Genomic DNA, 12322 nt, shown 5'->3' with positions numbered 1-12322 from the left:
AACAGAGCCACGCCCATCGACGATTTAGGTGGACAGCGACAGTAATAGCCACGCCTCTACTCCGTCGTGATAGGCTGACTAGGGTGTCATGTAATCAGGGTGGAGACAAAGACTAAAGACCCTCCCTTTAAGGAACGTGACGGGTCAACGTTTTAAAGTAAGCCGTCCCATTGCCGTGCTTAATTGGTTAGAGAACCTACCTACATGTGTCAATCATCGGACTTTCCTCGTGCAAGTCTGAAAGCCAGCCCACGATGGAACCTGATTGGTTCGTTCCTTCACGAGGAACCACCCGTCTACACTTTCTCAATGGAGTAGACCGCCTTCAGTCATGTGCAACTGTTTGTTGTAAAATACGATTGGCTATTAGAAAACGGTTCACTATACAGGGTGTAATTTACCCTTATTTTTCTTATCTGAATCATGTAATTATTTATTTTTTTAGTTAAGTTTAAAATGCTTATTTCCAAATGATTATTTCCAATGTTTCAACATAGGCAGTATATGTTTCGAATAAACATCAATTTCCTTTTAACAACAATAGTGTCTGTCCTCAAATTCAGCCTTTTTGTTTATTATCTAAATACCAAAGTTAATGTACATTTCATTGCCATTTCTTTAGAATCGTGGGTGCCATGATTTGCACATGATTCTGTACAAGAGCACTACATTATTTTACTGGATACAGATGGCCATGTCTAGTGGATGGTTTGGTTTGTGTGAGAGAATATTCTAGCCTACAGTATTATGTGATGTGTCACACAGAATAGCTTTGTGGGATCTGTCACACCCCAGAGCAGCAGCGATTAACGAAGCATACCCTGAAAACATCCTTCTCACTCAGAGAGTATTCAAGGAGACGGGGCACATAGAGCTCTTAGAAAGCTGAGAGGCCAACACACAGAAGGGAGAGTGTCCGGACATACGTTTTGGCTCATGGGTTACAATAGTAAAAGGATTGGTTGTAGTTATCAGCTGCATACTTGATACTGCATTGCAGCCTTATCTAGTGCTGTGTGCAAGCTTGGAAACTAGGTCCTGGGCTTGGGCTTCAGGATTGATTGCTCAGAGTAAGATTGTTCTGTGATATCAGTTGAGATGGAAAACATGGGTTTATGACACATCCTCACCTGGATTAGCTTCTCTGTTTCCTGTAAATACAGATCCAGGGTAGGTCAACTTCTCTTAGGTCAAGGACGAAAGGGTTCCAAAAGGGTTATTTAGCCGTCCCTGTGGGAGAACCCTTTGAAGAACCCTTTTATGTCCCATGTAGAACCCCTTTGTGTTCCACTTAGAACCCTTTTGGGTTCCATTTAGAACCTTCTATGGAAATAGTTCTTCAAAGGCTTCTCCAAAAGGGACAGTTTTAGAACCCTGTATGGTGCTCTGCTATCATCAGAACCACTGTATGGTGCTCTGCTATCATCAGAACCACTGTATGGTGCTCTGCTATCATCAGAACCGCAGGAGGGAATGGGTCAGGGAATGGGTCAGTTGAAGTATTTATGTCACAGGGGAGCAAATAGCCATAACATAGGACTCACATAAGTCAAGTGATGTGATTCAGATGTGTGTTTGTTCTATTTGTATCCAAGCAAGAGTTGACACAACATGCTCAGAAGTGATATGTGTCATTATTGTTGGAATAACGTACTAGAAATAATACCTTTATTACAGTATCAAACAATCAAAATGACCTCATATTTCAAATGATTTCCCTTTAAGACCTCAAGAGGGCGATAACATCCCATGACATTTACAAAGCTGTATCGACTATCTACTCATCCATAGACTAATACAACTCAATGATGCATGATTATCAAGGATGTATGGTGGTTAACTTTAATCATCCACTTTTGTTTATGTAAGGATTACACCAATTTGGTGTAACTGTGTTCCCAGACATGAGACGTGAGTATAGGCCCACTGTATCATCATCGGGACAGTTTTTAACACACCAACACATGACACATTGTTTACCACTCACAGTATGTATTTTAGCAAGAAACTGTGGATCATTGAACGAAAATGGAATCTGTTCATCCAATGGCAAAAAAACATATATATACTATATGGACAAAAGTATGTGGACACAATTATCGTCTGGGGCTATTTTCATGGTTTGGGCTAGGCTCCTTAGTTCCAGTGAAGGGAAATCTTAATGCTACAGCATACAATGTGTTTCTAGAGAATTGTATACTTCCAACTTTGTGGCAACAGTTTGGGGAAGTTTCCAGTTTCAGCATGACAATGCCTCCATACACAAAGTGAGGTCCATAATGACATGGTTTGCCGAGTTTGGTCTGGGAGAACTTGACTAGCCTGCACACAGAGCTCTGACCTCAACCCCATCAAACATCTTTGGGATGAATTGGAACGCCGACTGCAAGCCAGTCCTTCTCGCCCAACATCAGTGCCTGACCTCATTAATGCTCTTGTGGCTGAATGGGAGCAAATCACCACAACCAGTAGAAAGTCTTCCCAGAAGAGTGGAAGCTGTTATAGCAGCAAAGGTCGGACCAACTCCATATTAATGCCCCTGGTTTTGGAATGAGAAGTTCAAAAAGCACATAATTAATAATTAATTAACAACAATTAACAAAAATTAATAATGCTATTGACTGTACTCTTACTTCTATTCAGCACACCGAAAACGTTTTATGACAATTGTTTGAAACACACTTTTTATCTCTGGTATGCAATGGGGTGCGGCAAAGCTTATGCAATGTGAGGGCAATGGATAGGGGCTTACCCATACCAGCCTGCCACACCTGTGTGTGGACATGTGTGTGGTGGTGGTAGGGCGAGGGGGCGGGGGCGGGCCAGTTGTTAACACAGTAGAAGTAATAGTACAGCCAAAACCATTATTCATTTTTGACAATTGTTTGACAAAAAGTTGACTGAAACGTTTTTCTTATTTGGTATGCAATGTGAAGGCGTGGCAAAGGTTATAAAGTGGTCAGTCCAGTTATCCCTACCCATACCTCAGATATTGTGACAGAGCCTCACCTGTCATACTCCAATGAAAATTGCTGTTATGAAAAGTAAAACATACAAACATAAACATTTAATAAATATGAAAATGTTTCCATTTATCTGTGTTATAAATGTTATTTCTATATGATTCCAATTATTTGTTATAGTCAAAATCACCACATTTGCGGAGCTCCGCTACAAATACAGGGAGAGATGAGAGGTGAGGCAAGGCAAGTTTATTTGTATAGCACCTTTCATACAACAGGAGCAAAGTGCTTTACATATAGCCTTGGGCAAGACACTGAGCTCCTAAATCTGGCTCTAATACTAGCCAGTGCCTCCCCAACCATTGACCTCACCTCACATCACTGGTGTGTGTGTGTGTGTGTGTGTGTGTGTGTGTGTGTGTGTGTGTGTGTGTGTGTGTGTGTGTGTGTGTGGGAACACAGTGTTATTAATAGCCAAGGGGCGGGGGTGTCTACATGAGCAGGACTACACATACTGTATGCCTTATTGAGTTATTATTGTATTTTGAACTTTACTTTGATATTTGCACTGTTGAGCGGAAGCTGGCAAGTAAGCGTTTTATTGAACTGTTAGCGCACTGTGTATATGAGGAATACACCTATATACTGTATACTATATACACCTCGACACCAATATACAGACTTTGAACTTTCTGATAAGCACAGATGAAGTGGCCCAGGAAACTAATACACTCACCCACCTCACTCATTTTATAGCAATTAACCAAAATCTGCTGTTTCATGCTAGGCATGGCAGAGAAAGTGGTTCAGAGGTAAGCTTCTGGATGAAAGGTTACAACATCTTGATGTAGGTGCAGGTGTAGGTGTGGGTGTGTCACTCAGGTATGGAGCCAGCCAAATCTGAACTTCTTGTGTGACTCAATTGAGTTCATTGTTCACTGGCATTACATGTTTGTGGTGATGAAATGGATAAAAGGTAAAAAAAAAAAATATATATATATATATAAACTTTATATCTACCTACCCGTGTGTATGTGTGTGTGTGTGTGTGTGTTTGGTTTGTTGTTGTGTTTATTAAAATGATCCCCATTAGCTTATGCCGTAGCAGTTTTCTAATCTTCCTGGGGTCCACACACAATCAACATTACATAGTTTTTTTTACAGAAGAACATACAATTATTGATACAGTAAAAATATAAAAACAAATCTAGTTTAACCCAAAGAGTCATTGTCATCCTATACAAACATCTCTATAAGCGTCCAATCAACCCAACTAAACAAACAAAGACAATTAAACAACCTCTTTATTTAGTTTTTTTCTTTGCGGATATCAAGAAGTCAATTCCAAATTGTACTGGCTCTATAAAGCACTGTTCTTTTCAGGAAGTTAGTTCTTGGTTTGGCTTGCATAATATGTGCGTGTGTGTGGGTGTGTGTGCACGTGGGTGTGGGTGTGTATTTGTGACGAGCGAGTGAGAGAGCGAGAGAGAGTGAGAGATAGATAGAGAGAGGGAGGGACCTGTTCAAGGGTCTATCTTACAAGCAGTTTCAACAGCCCTGTTCAGTGGGCAGGGCTTCGCTTCGGTGTTTACTCAAATAGGGTGGAGTTAAAGAGGCAGTACATTCAGAGGGAACGGGGACCTTGACAGTGGAAAAAAGGGAGTAAAAAAAGAAACTGAAAGAAGAAGCAAAGAAGAAGAAGAAGGTGAAAGATATTCAGGTCCAGAAGAGTGAAATAGAGAAAGTGAACCAGAGAGCTATCTTATTGAACATTATCTTGGCCTCATGAGTTCTGAAACAGTGACAGTAGTGACGGAAGGAGCCTCGGCTGCGGCCCCCGTACAGGAGAGGAAGGTGAGAGAAAGACTGTGCATGTGTGTGTGTGTGTTGAAGAGGAGCATGCTCTGTGATCCTGTTGTGGCTGATGTCTGACGACTTCCGTTCTGTACAATGTGTCCCCTCAGTGTCACCTTGGAGACCGTCACATCCACAGAGACGATGTGAAACAGATCTGGAGAGAGTGCAAAGAAGAGAGCTTCTGGTACAGAGGTACTGTATATGGTGTACGAACCACACACCGCACACACACACACACACGCACACACACACACACACACACACACTCACACACACACACACACACACACACACACACACACACACACACACACACACTCACACACACACACACATCCACACTATTTGAATAACAAACCTACTGCACGCCTGACAAAGGAGAGAGGTTGTAGGATAGAAAGATAGATAGAATACATACATACATACATACATACATACATACATACATAGATAGATAGTTCAATCTTTCTGTCACCTCAAACCTTAAACAAACACATGAACCGTTGAACATTGGACTCAAATGCAAACGCAAGAGACAAAAGACCACGCTTTCTTCTTCCGGGGGTGTAACGCTCATGGTCAAAGGAAATGGCCATGTTCGTGAGCAGATGTGGTGCCTCATCTGTCAAGCCCTGATTACTACATCTAATGTGTTTACGTTCCACCCGCTGAAATCCAAGCCTGAGTTAAGACCTGAAGAATGGCAACTGTCTGGGGAACACAAGAGGTTCTGTTGTAGATTATTCTGGTCTTTCTCTCTCGCTCTCTGTTCCTCTCCTACTCCCACACTCCCACACACACACACACACACACACACACACACACACACACACACACACACACACACACACACACACACACACAGACACACACACACACACACACACACACAGACACACACACACACACAGACACACACACAGACACACATTCTTTTTCTTTGCTACTTAGTGCTGAATGATCTTATGCAAATAATAAACAGGTGGACATAATGTCATAGACATCAACCTTTCTTAGTTTACCAGAAGTGTGAACAAGATCCATGACAGTGGAATCTCAACGGTTAATCAAAGTAATAGTTGACCGATTACCAAAGCAGGAATTCTATCAAACCCAAACTGAGAAAACAACACTACCTACACCAAAGTTGAGCGCATTCAATGCAACACAATCGATCAATACATAGGAACATTATGATTTGATTAGGATTATGATCACTGCGGTGAAGGTTTGATTGAATCCGACTCTGGTTCAGTAGCCTATCACCCATGACCTCTGACCCTTGACCTATGTTCCTGTGTCCCTCTTAGCTCTGCCTCTCTCTCTGGGAAGCATGGCTGTCACTGGGGGTCTCATGTACAAGGGTAAGAAACTGACCATCATGTTAATACGAGCTTGTCCACACATCTCATCCACATCACAATGATATGACATAAAAAAAACTATCTTGCTCTGTTAAATCTTTCCTTGCAGGTATTTGGAAAACATCAACGAGATTTGGCCCGTTCCCAAAACTAGCAGGTGAGCCTATTGGAGTGGAGGTGGGGCGGGGGAGTATAATAATACATTAGACTTATATAGCACTTTTCTAGACACTCAAAGACGCTTTACAAACTGAGAAGATTGAGTAGTAATAATAAAAAGAAACAAACGGTAAATAAGAGAAAGTATAGGGGCCTAATTAAGGTAGTGCTGGGGACACGTGGGAAGGGGAGGGGGAGAGGGTTAACTGGTGAAGGCGAGTTTGAAGAGTGGGTTTTGAGGGCCTGTTTAAATGTTGGGAGGGTGTTAGTCTGTCTGATGTGGTTGGGGAGGGCGTTCCAGAGGGACGGGGCTGTGGCTGAAAAGGCCCTATCACCCCAGGTCCGGAGCTTGGTCCTGGTGGTCTTGAGGGTGGTTTGGTCGTCAGACCTGAGGCAACGGGAGGGGGTGTGGAGGGGGATGAGGTTGCTCTTCACTTGCTGATACATATTTTCATAGAGACTATAAAAGTGAAGCGAGTGCTTACATGGGCCAACTATACCTAGCATAAACATATAGTATGTTTATAGAACTGTATACAGTTTATAGAACTGTTTGGCTTGAGGTAACCACAGTTCAACCGAACACGACAGAGACAGACGCACTAGACAAATGTCAGAAGAGCTACAGGGATTGGACCACTAAGGGAGATATGTGACTATGGTATTTGCAGCAGTGGTGGGTGGACATATGGTATGACGTGTTTCTGATTGATGATCTTATCTTGTCTAGTGGCTGGTATCCTCGGTTACGCAGTGGGGAAAGCTTCCTATGTCAGTACTTGCAGAAGTAAGTTCCAGAGACTTGGACCCAGCTTTGGTGCTGAATTTGGACCTGGATTTGGACCTGGTTTTGGACCTGGTTTTGGACCATTTGGAGGCCGTCGCCCCGAACACAGGTGAGTGGAGTTGAGGAATTAGACATTATTTCACATTATTCTGAAGGACTCACTTCTTCAGAGGAGAATATCTAAAGGGAGGAACCTAGATCTTCTCCTCCGATGTGTTTTGAGTAGAAAGCAAGTGGGCGAAAGGGCCTCTGCTCTGAGGGAATTGAGGGATTGTGTAAAGGTAACAGAAATATCAGCCATCTTGTCTTGCTGGTGGCTTATCATGTGGTTTGCTTATAGGGCTAGCAGTTTATCATGTGGTTTGAAATGCACTAGAATGTTTTTCAGTGCCGTGTTGGATTTTGAATGTGATAGAAAAGCTAACACCCGTCTCTTAGGAGACACTGCCACCATGTGTGTGAGGAATGTAAGAAACAGCCATCCGAAGCTGCACCCACTGAGACAGCACAGAGCTAGAGGTAAATATACTACACAAGCATACACACATTGATGACGTGCATTGCACACGCAGTGAATGTCTTTTACAGTATACTCATCCGTTTGTTTTCTGTTAGTGTGTTTCAGATACCAGTCTGCCAATGGACCAGATTTCATTATTCTGTTATACAATTATTTATCTCAGCTACATTATAAAGACCCATCTTGGTCTGATGTTTGTGTTCAAGTGAGGAGTATCCATGACTTGAGTTCAAATGAGTGGCGTGTACATGAGAATTAAATATGAATAGAAATCAGTGTGTCTGGGTGCTTATTACACAAGTGTGTGTGGGAAAAACACATATATATATATGTTACGGTACATGTGGGAAAACTAGGGTTAGGGTTAGGTGCTACGTCGACTTGGTACATGCTGGCATGTCTAACCCTAACCCTAATCCTATCCCTAACCCTAACCCTAGCACCCTAGTACCTAACCCTAGTTTTCCCACATGTACCGTGTTCCCACATGTACCGTAACATATATATAATATATATATATATATAGTGGTCCAAACAAAGCAGGCATAGAGCATAAAGCAGAGATTAGAATAGACAAATGAATACAGCAGGCATAGCCAAACCAATTTGGTTTAATAATCAACACAATTGTTTGACAAGCCAGTGTCTCTAGTGGTAGTAGGTCACTTTAAAACAAATACAGTAAGATTGTTGCATTGTGGAGAATGCGTTTTTCATTTCTGAATCTGAAAAAGGGTGATCCACGTATGCCATCTAAAAGGACTCTTCACCGTGTTTAACCTCATATGTATTATCTCCATAACAGTATCTACACACAATAATGTGAAAATGGCAATTTCCTTCATAGGGGGTAATTTCCTTAGGACCTCGTATCTATTGACTACGGAATGTAGACATTTGCAGTTTTCACGAATAGTAGACACTGGTATGGTGCTGAAGATAATGAATGAGGTCAAAGGTGAAGTGTCCTTTGAGAGGTTACAGAGGTCTGTCATGGAGACCTCTACTCTTAAATACCTTGACTACACACTGGCACATCCGAGACCTCTTCCGCCTCCAAACAAGAGCTTGTCACCAGGCAACATACAGCCGAAGGGTGGATAAAACCACTCTTGGGAGTATACACGTACCATTATCTTGGGATTCACAGACAAGCCCTAACATGATGAGTTATTGTAGTAGTAGTAGTATAGTATCTGAGTAAGATTGAATTTAACAACAGAAATGAAGCAGTGGATGCATAGGCTATTGCATATAGTCTCCCTACAATTTTAGGGAGACGGTATGCATCTGCATTTTTTTTTTTACATTTTTTTTTTTTTAATGTTTATGATTTCAGGAGACTTGTCTTGATTGCATGATGACAGAGTCATGGTATAGATGTGGAGTTTGTCCTCCTGGCAAAGCCCTGGAACACCGGCTCCTGCCGCCTCCTCTCTCACTCGTCCCACGCATCTCCATATTGGTTCTTTTTCTCTTTGAACACAAAACGAAACAATTCAGAGAATCAGTAAGGCAGACTTGATCTGTCTAAAGAGGCACTGGAAAACATAGGTCTCAAAATGTTTGTTTTTTTGAGACCCACCTTCTCTTTTCGGTATAGCTTTTTCAGCAGGAGGCTGGAGCAGTGTGTCAGCCTTCTGGGTCATGGTGACTTCGTAGTTCTCCCGGTTTTTGCTTCGCAGATCCTCATACATGGTTGATTTCTTTTTGGGAGTATCATCATCCATGTACAAAGGGACTTGATAGGGAAGAACTTTCAGAGTGAACTGACATTCAAGGTGTGGGTGGCCCATTACTTAGACAAAATCAAATATCGCAGTTGATTCAGGGATAGCTTTAAAGTATCTGTGCACTGCTTATATCCCCTCCCAACAATGTACACATCTGAAACGTACATTTGAGTGATAGTTTTTCATCATGTTTCAGATGCATGTTACGTGTATCTATACACAACGGTTTTGGTCAGAAATATAACATTTTGTAACAGAATTGCTTATTTAGACACAGTCAATTCCTTAAAAATAAAATGAATGATGTACTTTTGAAGACAGGTAACATCCTGCTCAAATAGAAGTTTGTAGTGTTGCAAGCCTACGGTCAGAGCAGAAGCTGTGTTATAGCCTACTTCATTTGTTCCATATTTAAAGAATCAGCTACAGGGATTTTGTTACAGTCAATTCTTATGAAGTCAACTGTATTGATCAAAAACAACATTTAGTTGTGAGAAAAAAAAACATGTGTTTAGGGTAACAAGAAATGTATTGACTAGGAAACAGAGCTATACCGGTGTCCTATTATTCTTTGACGAAATGAAAATGTTACCGCGTTGTGGGAGAGACGATACATTTTAGCGACGAATAAACAAATACTGGGTCTGCCACTCTCCACACAGCACTGGGGAAAGAGTTACACAGATACTTTAATTCCCAAAACATATTCCCTACAACAAATGTACCCTTGTGTTCTCTTGGTATGAAGGGAGTCGTCGCTTATGAGATGCAGCTAAGGCATCACAGTATAATAACACATTGATTGGCGTGAATATTGGCCATGACTGCAATGACAACATTAAAGTCCTTAGGTTTCTACCTTGTGGATTGAAGTCCTCTCCAGCGCTTGTGGGGGTGGGGGTGGGCTCCTTGAAAGCGTCATAGCTAGCTGAAGAATCCCTATAGGAGGAGTCACTAGAGTAACTGAAGGAGTCGGCCTGAGGGTGAGGCTCCACCACGGACTGTAAGGATGACCCCAAACCAGCCTGGTTAGGATCATCCATCTCTGACTGGTTCTCTGGCTGCTTCTGAAAAGCGAACCTGGGTCCAATGAAAAACAATGTGTCCAATGTGTTACCAATCCAGTAACGCAATAAGCATTAAATAATTGAAGCATCAATGTGTGTGTGTGTGCATTTCTAGGAAATGTGTTTAGGCTGTAATACTTACTGCTGAGGCAGTCCTTTTCCTTGTCGTAGAGCATCACCTAATGGGGAATTCTCCAGACTTTTGAACTTCTCCTGACATACTTTTGTATAAGAAATCTTCCCTGAAATGTAACCGAACAGACCAGCGGCTGGAAACGGAAAGCAGACAAACACAATCTTTTAGTTGGCAAAAACGAGAAATAGGAATTCAGTCCAATTCCAAATGAAAACCAATTCACACTAACTAAGTAAAATATCAGGTCATTTACTTACCAGCTAATTTAGGCAAGGCGCCGAAGCGTGGCGAAGGTGCAAGGACACCTGAGAGGAAGGAATAGTGATGTTAGATCCAATGAAAACTAAGGTTCATTTGAATGTCATGTATGACTAGTAGTACCACTTTCAAAAACGTACCTTTGGAAACCAGCACCTGGGCTACACCCACTGCCACAGCAGTAAATGGCAAGGCTGGGGAATAAAGAGTGTTGTCATTAATACACATCATTATCTTATATGACTATGCCTTGAATGTTTATATGTTTTACGGTACATGTGGGAACACAGTACATGTGGGAAAACTAGGGTTAGGGTTAGGTGCTAGGGTGCTACGGTTAAGGTTAAGGTTAGGGTTAGGGATAGGGATAGGATTAGGGTTAGACATGCCAGCATGTACCAAATCGACGTAGCACCTAACCCTAACCCTAGTTTCCCCACATGTACTGTCCCACATGTACCGTAACATGACTATGCCTTGAATGTTGTATACATCATATGCAATAGACATACATACATCTGTACCAGAAGCTCTCGTTGTTGCATTCCCTGAACACCCTCTTCTCCTCCTCTGTGGGGGTGTAGGGCGCCCCGGACACAACACTCTGTTTTGGGAACAGGGACATGACGTCATGAATTATGTTAGACATGATTGGCACATCTACATTGTTTCCACAATACATAATCCTGCCACCAGATATGCATGTCAATCAGCTAACAACACACAATGCTTAAGACTAGCTAGCTTGCATACGCAGACAGGCAGACCTACAGTTAGCTAGCTAGCTCTCAGAAAGAGGCCAGACTGATAGGTAGGTAGTTTAGTTGTATGTAGCTAACTAGCTGGCTAAATATGCACATTAGACAGAGCTTACACATCTTAGATCACTGTGTTAAATGTGTCATAGGTGAGTGAGCATATGAACCAAACAAGTCATGTTGACTTCTGTAGCCGTAGCACGCTAAGTTCATAATGGGGTTAGCCATGATAGTACATCTGGTTTAGCCACCGCTAACTTAACGTACCTGGGCTTGCGACATGACTTCTCCCACAAGGGATCGAATCCAGTTCGATTAAAGCGTTGTTTAGTTAAACCATAACCTCTCAAAGGTTCGATCGAGCAGGTCGGGAAGAAACTCGACAAGAAACGTTCAATTTCTGAAATGACCTCCAACAGTGTGCATGCCTGTCAACGCAGGAAAACATGCCGCTTTCCTTTACACGTGTGACGACAGTCAGCAAACACCAGAGGGCGCTGTCTGCCTCTGCACCCTAGTGAAGAAGGTGGACCACATTCACACCACACAGCCGTTCTCCCTCTGTCATGTTGTTGCCACTCTCCGTCGTCTCTGCCCTTTTTTATTTATTTTATTTGTGAAGGGACAATGCATATTAATGAACATTACATTCACAATGTAAATACGCCAGATTTAGCTATTAATATTCATATTAGTAGATATTAGCTTTATGTGTAACAT

The 12322-nt window shown here is 42.1% G+C and overlaps 2 protein-coding genes across 3 annotated transcripts; one reads left to right on the top strand and one right to left on the bottom strand.

The window, feature by feature from the left end:
- The first annotated feature begins 4586 nt into the window (after positions 1-4586).
- ociad2 (OCIA domain containing 2) lies at positions 4587-7894 on the top strand. 2 transcript variants are annotated; one of them, XM_080550622.1, is made up of 7 exons: positions 4587-4817; positions 4928-5012; positions 6131-6184; positions 6294-6341; positions 7074-7239; positions 7569-7649; positions 7756-7894. In XM_080550622.1, exons 1-6 carry the CDS (start codon positions 4749-4751, stop codon positions 7645-7647), a joined length of 501 nt encoding a protein of 166 aa, XP_080406748.1. In that variant the 5' UTR covers positions 4587-4748; the 3' UTR covers positions 7648-7649; positions 7756-7894. The 2 variants fall into 2 exon arrangements, with proteins under 2 accessions (XP_080406748.1, XP_080406749.1); XM_080550623.1 differs by having other exon boundaries at positions 7746-7894.
- Positions 7895-8232: 338 nt separating this feature from the next.
- Positions 8233-12027, bottom strand: ociad1 (OCIA domain containing 1). The gene is made up of 8 exons (XM_080543857.1): positions 11870-12027; positions 11361-11448; positions 10985-11038; positions 10844-10891; positions 10593-10719; positions 10243-10463; positions 9236-9391; positions 8233-9126 (listed from the first exon to the last, which is right to left on the bottom strand). Exons 1-8 carry the CDS (start codon positions 11882-11884, stop codon positions 9089-9091), a joined length of 747 nt encoding a protein of 248 aa, XP_080399983.1. The 5' UTR covers positions 11885-12027; the 3' UTR covers positions 8233-9088.
- Between the last annotated feature and the right edge of the window lie 295 nt (positions 12028-12322).

The sequence above is a fragment of the Nansenia antarctica genome (genome assembly GCF_963989245.1).
Source record: "Nansenia antarctica genome assembly, chromosome: 1".
Lineage (NCBI taxonomy): Eukaryota > Metazoa > Chordata > Actinopteri > Argentiniformes > Microstomatidae > Nansenia > Nansenia antarctica.
Note: the sequence above shows the minus strand (reverse complement) of the source record. Positions and strands in the feature narration are given on the sequence as shown.

What these genes read in the sequence shown, in the direction of transcription:
- ociad1 (XM_080543857.1), bottom strand. An exon ending in CGCCTTGCCTAAATTAGCTG is followed by an intron (nt 10,720 to 10,843) that starts GTAAGTAAATGA and finishes TTCCGTTTCCAG; the next exon opens with CCGCTGGTCTGTTCGGTTAC. An exon ending in AGAGGACTTCAATCCACAAG is followed by an intron (nt 9,392 to 10,242) that starts GTAGAAACCTAA and finishes TTCCCTATCAAG; the next exon opens with TCCCTTTGTACATGGATGAT.
- ociad2 (XM_080550622.1), top strand. Translation starts at nt 4,749, where the DNA reads ATGAGTTCTGAAACAGTGACAGTAGTGACGGAAGGAGCCTCGGCTGCG. An exon ending in AGAGAGCTTCTGGTACAGAG is followed by an intron (nt 5,013 to 6,130) that starts GTACTGTATATG and finishes TGTCCCTCTTAG; the next exon opens with CTCTGCCTCTCTCTCTGGGA. An exon ending in GGCCGTCGCCCCGAACACAG is followed by an intron (nt 7,240 to 7,568) that starts GTGAGTGGAGTT and finishes CCCGTCTCTTAG; the next exon opens with GAGACACTGCCACCATGTGT.